This window comes from Chaetura pelagica, unplaced genomic scaffold (genome assembly GCF_000747805.2).
Source record: "Chaetura pelagica isolate M959 unplaced genomic scaffold, ChaPel_1.0 scaffold135, whole genome shotgun sequence".
In the NCBI taxonomy this organism is placed as follows: Eukaryota; Metazoa; Chordata; class Aves; order Apodiformes; family Apodidae; genus Chaetura; species Chaetura pelagica.
In genome coordinates this window covers 33048-40335 of record NW_009953649.1, presented here as the reverse complement: position 1 = coordinate 40335, position 7288 = coordinate 33048, and the positions used below count along the sequence as shown (strand labels likewise).

The window sequence follows — 7288 nt, the reverse complement described above, 5'->3', positions numbered from 1 at the left end:
CAAACTCCATTGCACTTAATGAGAAAAAGTACACTGACCAAATAATGGCTCAAGGTCAGGCAGCCAACATTTAAAATCGTAATTAAAAAAAAAAAGCGTGGCTAAACTGAGTCAAAAGAGCGCAGCAGTCGTGTCAGAACTGACTTGGGCTGATCCAGAGCTCTGCTATTGTCCAGAGGCAGCATTGCCTTCCCCTTCACAGCCACACTCATGTGCTGTAGTGTAATGAGCTGGATCTGCTGGCTGATCCAACTGGAAATCAGCTCCAGGGAAAAATAAAAAATAAAATAAAATAAAATAAAAAGATCGAATGCCTGCTCAAAAGCAGATTCAACTCACTGCATGCTTATATAAACACTAGAGTTCATAGAAACATAGAATGGTTTGAGTTGGATGGGACCTTAAAGATCATCCACGTCCAATTCACCTGCCATGGACAGGGACACCTCACACCAGATCAGGGTGCTCTAAGTCCTGTCCTGTTCAATCTGACCTTGAACACTTCCAGGGAAGCAACATTCCCCAGTGCCTCACCGCCCTCACAGTGAAGAATTTCTTCCTAATATCTAACACAAATCCACCCTCTTCCAGTTTGAAACTGTTCCCCCCCCTTCTCCTATCACTACTACTGTAAAAAGTCCCTCTCCAACCTTCTTGTAGACCCCTTCAGGTAATAGAAGGCTGCTATAAAGCTCCCATGGAGCCTTCTCCAGGTTTAACAATCCCAACTCTCTCAGCCTGTCTTCATAGGAGAGGTGCTCCAGCCCTCTGATCACTTCTGTGGCCTTCATCTGAACTCCAACAGCTCCATGTTCTTCCTATGCTGGGGACTCCAGAACTGGACACAGTACTCCAGAAAGGGTCTCATGAGAGTGGAGTAGAGGGGGTGAATCACCTCCCTTGACCTGCTGGCCAAGATTCTTTTGAGGCAGCCCAGGACCTGGTTAGCTTTCTGGGCTACAGGTGCACACTGCCAGCTCATGTTGAGCTTCTCATCCACCACCACCCCCTAGTCTTTTTCCTCAAGGCTGTTCTGAATCCATTCTCCACCCAAGCTGTAATTATGCTTGGGATTGCCCCAGCCCAGGTGAAGGACCTTGCTCTTGGCCTTATTGAACTTTCAGTGTGGGCCCACCACTCAAGACTGTCAAGGTCCTTCTGGATGGCATCCCTTCTCTCCAGCATGTTGACCACACCACACAGCTTGGTGTCACCAGCAAACTTTGAGGGTGCACTCAATTCCACTGTCCATATCCTGACAAAGATGTTAAACAGCATCAATCCCAGTACTGACCCTTGAGACACAGCACTTGTCACTGGTCTCCATTTGGACATCAAATCGTTGTCCACTGCTCACCAGCCAGCCAATTTCTTATCTGCCGAATGGTACACCCATCAAATCCTTATCTTTCCCATTTAGAGACCAGGATATCATGGCAGGACAGTGTTGAACACTCTGTACAAATCTAGGTAAATTACATCAGCTGCTCTCCCCTTGACAACCGATGTTGTGACCCTCCATTATAAAAAGCTGCCAAAATTGTCAGGCACGATTTGTCCTTGATGAAGCCATACTGATTGCCACCAACCACCTCCACCATTTCCATGTGCCTTAGTAGAGCCTTCAGAAGGACCTACTTCATGATCTTGCTGGGCAGAGGTGAGACTCACTGACCTGTCGCTCTCTGGGTCTTCCTTTTTTCCTATTTGAACATGGGTGTTATGTTGCCTCTTTTCCAGGTAGTGGGAACTTTACCAGACTGCCACAGCTTCTCAAATATGATAGAAAGCTGCTTTGCAACCTCATTCGGCACAAGGTGCTGTCACAGTCACCCATTCTTGCTCTCCCCCTTTTAACAAAAATGCACCGTAAAGAGTCCCTTGGGGTCTCACATTTCATAATATGACTGAATTTAAGACTTCTAGAAAACTGAAAACTTACTATAAAAATTAGCCACAAAGGATAAGTCCTCATGTGTGCACGTTCTATTTTATAATATAAAGTTGCACTGCAACTATGCTGGCAGAACATTGCTTTTAACAATTTCACTGGTAGCATAAAACTAAAAACTATGTTATTTTTGTTTTGTGGTTTGTTGGTTGGTTGGTTTCTTGGGTTTTTTTAGATTGCTTAAAAATATAATTTCCTTGTTTTAACCTCAAGAAAAATCAGCTGGTTTTTGCTTCTTCCATCATACAGTATAGGTAAAAAATAAAAAATCTAATCCAAAAAACATATCAAAAGTCAAAATATTTACATACAGTTTCCTGTTAATGCTTGCACTGTTCTATATTTATTAAGCCCAAACAGGCAAGTCTACTCATCAAGGAATATTGAATAAGCATTCAGTTTTCACTACCACTCTAGATGCTTTTCATCCCAATTATTCGGCTGAGAAAACTTATTTTCTGGATCCTTGCCCCTGCTTTTGTGGTTTTGCAAGAGTTGAAAAAGCCTATCTACATATGTTTGTTCCTTCCTCCCCCAAATATTTCAGTCAACTAAGAAATGTCTTCTTTTTATCCCTTTTCTCCCCCAAGCAAATATTTTCATTGACAAAAAGATGGAGGCACTGAAGTTGATGGGTTTTTGCCCCCCCACTGGGGAGTTCAGTTTCTTTGATGGCTCCAATACCTGTTCAGAAAAGTTTTTAGACCAGCTGAAGAGCAATGGAAATATTTGCTCACAAGAAATCTTCACTTTTTATCCTTGTCCACACTCTCTCCTGCTGCCCCTTCAGCTGCAGGTGTTGCACATGCAGCCACTGCTATGAGGAGATGAGGAAACACTTCTTCATCACCAAAGGAGCAGAGAGAGATGTACGCATTTCTCTTTCAGCTATACTGATTCTGGAGTTTGATTTCTGTGGTAGTGAATGCCATAGATGCAGACATATTTTCAGTTTGTCAATATAGCTACCAAAAAGAGCCCTATCCCCATAAAATCTGAAAAGTGGGGGTGGGGAAAGGTGTATTTTGTGTCCTTTCTCAAAGACAGGACTACCTTCACACTGATTTTTAACAACTGATCCACTGAGGCTGGAGAAAAAGATCTGTACAGTCAATGCTTGAAAAGTATATCAGAGAAAGATGGTCCAAAGGCAGCTGCTCTGCTGCCTTTAGAGCTGCAAGCATTCTGCAGTGAGGGAATCAAAGCACAAAGCACACAACTGAAGGAAGCTCAGATAGAAAACTGCAGAGATCAAACTAGAAGGAAAAAAAAAACCACCAAAAAAACCCCACACAAACACACCACAAGGCGGGGCAGGGCTAGGGGGAATTCTACTTGAGAACCATCAAATCCCCCTGTCAGCCATTTCCCATCCCCAACAGCTACAGCTTTCAAAGCCTGACCTCAGGCTGGCCCAGCCAATACCACATTACCACAGCCTGAGCTAAAGGTATTTGGGGTTGGGGAGGTGGGGAAAACAACAATCCCTGAAATAGTTATTTTGCTTTTTACTTCAAGGCCCCAACCATTTGGGAAATGTCACCATATATATATGCACACACAAAACGCATCCACTAGATTATATCTGCAAGCAGAACCACTTTCAAAGAACTAATACAGGTGGAATAGAGAACCCTTCATATTCTCACACAAAAAAAGAGAACAAAATAAAAATCTGGCTGTCACTGCAACTTAAAGCACACCATTCCCTCAAGGACAAAACTCAATGGTGATTTTATGCAACAATCCCAAAAACTCAAGGAAAGGGGCATCAAGAAGGTGACAAAGGGCATACCTAAAAACACAGGAATTCTTCCTCCACCTCTTAAAAGGGAACAAGGATATTTCAGCTGCAATATTTGAACTCTAACGCATTAACTCGATCTGCCTTTCACAAAGGATTTCCAGAAATGAGTCTGAGGTCAAAACTTTTGTCTACAAAGGAAATTAGAAGGAAATCGTAGGAGATAAAACACAGCTTTTGGTTCTGGCGGTCATCCAGCTTTGTTCGTTTTATTCTAATATTTTTAAAAGTAGGAAGAAAGTGCCTTTGGGGGCTGCCACATCCATTACTTCAGACAGCACTGTATACAGTACACAGTACACTTACTAACTCACCAGACCTCTTTACTTGCCTGACGGATGATCCCTTCCCTCATCGTATAACATTTCAGGCTAATTTCCATTCTTCTATTCGATTTTTCAAGTTATTTGGTAAAAACTTTTGATAGATCGAATACCAATGAGAAAATAAAACATTTTTCAAATAAAAGAGTAACTCTCTGGGAAACATTTCAGATTGTATGAAGTTATTTCATTAAATACACTTCCTTCAGCAGGGTCTGGTCTATCCAATTTTTCCTGGTTATAGATTATAAGCGAGATCCCTGTAGTACCTCTCTGCAGCAAATAACGCGTGTATCATGTAAGCAATAGAGCCTCTACATTTTAAGAAGGGAAGGTGGGCCAGTGTCGGCCAAAGCATCATGAGACAGCCTTTCCCCTGATGTAATCTCATATACCTCTGGTGCTCATTTGCTGCATTACAAGCATGTCTTCAAAAGCTTTTAAATAAAGCCTGCACTAGCAAAACAATCCAAAATACATTTCTTCTTTTCAGTGTGTTTCTTATAAAAGTATCTGCATAGTTATGTATAAAGAGTAAGACAGACAAACAGCTTATGTTCTGAATCCAATGAGAGTTGAACTCAAATTTAGCTGAGTTAGCAAAACATCCCTCATTTCAAGAACATTTTTCTTCTCTTTGTAGACTACAGGATTGCCCTAAACATGTTTCAACTGATGTGAGGAACTATTAGCAGCTGTGATTTCAACAGGATGTGTTCTATCTTCCATGATAAATTCATACTACTCGATAGCAATTTTAATCACTCTGTTCACTAACAGGAGCCACAAGACCTAACAATGCCATGCAGACAACTTCTTTCTTTAGAAAGCCAATCAAATGAATTAACATTGCCTCATATCAGGAAAAAGTTACAGCTATTTAACACAAAACTTTCAAGAATTAAACAAATTCTATTGTCTTTTACCATGATGTGTAACAGAAAGCAAGTCACAGATTTTTCTGGCTTGCCTTAGATATTCACCCAAAAAAGCATGTTAAGAAGTCATTTGCCTGTCTATTCACAACTTAACTAACCAGTGCACACAGGAGATCCACAGCCTCTAGAACCAGTTCTTGGTGTCCAATCCGTGAGATACCCAACTCTTCAAGGTCCTGGTGAGAAATCTGTAACAGCTGTTCACCATTTATCTTCTCTCGTTCAAATTTATGGACATACTGCTGCAAGCAATCATCCAAGCCTATCGAAGCAAAAAAGAGAGAGAAAGGGATGTGATTACAAATTTATCTTTTCTTCTTCTTCCAGCAATTAAAAAAAAAATATTACAAAAAGAAAAACAAAAAAACCTGTGAAAGACACAAAAGGCAAGTTTATACAATGTGGTGTCAAATTATGAAAGAAACTTCCAGTAAGATTGAAGACTAGAAGTTATATCTTAGGGACACAGAAATAGAATACACAGGCTTTCTGGAGTTTTGGGTCACCTAAGTCAATGCACAAGCCACCTGCCCCTTGTGGATCAAGCTCAGCAGGGTGAGAATGTCACTTAGGTGTCTGCATAGTCAAATCTATCAGGGAGCATGGATAGACTCAGCTGTGAGGGTAACCCAAAACTCTGAAGGGTAACCAAAGCAACAACAAAAAAATATTATTACAAGGCAAGGCAAGAATGAAGATCTTGCCTAAAGTCTAGTTAAACAAGCAAACAAAAGCCCAAAAACCCATGGTTCTCCATCCACTTACATCTAAAGGGCTGAATGAATGATGAGAAGAAAATGCAACAGTCAAAGGCAAAGCAATCAAAATTACATTTGGCTCAAGTCTCATTATTCCCTTGATTTATGAGACCCTGCAGCTTCCTGAATCAGCCATTCCTTCCCCTTACTAAGGATTAATGGCACACACCAATAAGAATCTAATTCACTTTTGTATCTATTAATTATTTTTAAAACAGTCTAGAGTATTTTGTCACGAATATCCCCAAAATCCTCACTTTAAATTGTGATTCTATAACCCTGTTCTCTACAGTATATTTTCCCCAGAGATTTCAGAGAAAGGATTTCTGATTTTCACTTTGTTTTATATAACTAAACTTCATGTGTTAACGTGTTAAGCCTCTTTCCTTGTGTATTCTGCTCATTTCCTCTGTTCTTAAAGATCCTGTGCACAGCAAAAAGCTGGGAAAAACAACTGGATGGTGTTATTTTAAAGATGATGCAGTGCCCTTAATGCTCTTAACATACTAGCTAGAGCAAAAGGTACAATGCAATTAGCTCTGTTTTGTAGAAATACATCAGGTTCACTGAAAACAGCTGACAGGAAAAAAAATTCAGATTACAAATTTGACATCGACTTGGTAGCATCCACAACAGCTACATTATTTGACCATTCACTTGTATATAATTGAACTTTAGCTGTATAAAGGATGTTTATCCACTGTGCTCGCTTAAAAGGAAGCCATTGAGATGGACAGGATGTAGAATACTGCAGATGAGAAACATGAGCAGCATCCTGAACTACAAGGAAACAAGAGCCAGAAGACCAGCACTCAGTTCCACTCATGGAGCCACAGCAGCAGTTTGGAAAACAAGCACCGCCAAGAAAACATTTGAGACAAATCACAAAGGGGGTTTCTACGAGTCACACGAAACAAATTCATTTCATAACAGCAGCATGAGCAGACACTGCTGCCCTGCAGTGTCTGGTCACAGTAGATCTGTACATTATGGACTCTCATAGGCACAAGGTTACTTAACATACATTACTTGTCTTTACAATGCTTGCTCAGAAATTAATAAGGACAGACACCCTGGCACTTAGCAGTCACCCCTTTACATGACTCGGGCAAGCTTAATTATGGCAGTACATCAAAATCCGGCTGAACAAGCTCAACTCCTCCACGTGCGAAGCTACTAGTGAGCACAGCTTGATTTTTAAGCATAATTATGAATGGGAAAAGACGCGTGCAAGCTGAGCAGAGAGTCTCCCAGGGCTACAGTTGTTTGGGGTGCACTCTTGTTTCTTCCCATCTGTCTTGGCAAGGGCACATAAATTTTGAAAATTGAGCCCAGTGTTCTCTTTCCCACAGGCACCAAATTCTCCCTTAGGCTATACAAACTCTTTTCCCAGGAAAAATAATAAAAAGATCTGGCCCTCATTGTTTAACAATTTATTTTTTTAAAACAAATTCTCAACTGAGGCTGACATACAGTGCACATATTTGGCATTCCAAATTTTTAATGCTGTCTTG

The 7288-nt window shown here is 40.8% G+C and overlaps 1 protein-coding gene across 1 annotated transcript in view; it reads right to left on the bottom strand.

The window, feature by feature from the left end:
* The window catches only part of LOC104390759, a gene marked incomplete at its 5' end in the record, with an annotated part of 124643 nt that extends 119365 nt beyond the window's left edge, over window positions 1-5278 (bottom strand). Inside the window, one exon of the mRNA XM_009999956.1 lies at window positions 5115-5278. Within this exon, the coding sequence (XP_009998258.1) occupies window positions 5115-5278 (164 nt within the window). The remainder of the gene's footprint in view (window positions 1-5114) is intronic.
* Window positions 5279-7288: the final 2010 nt, after the last annotated feature.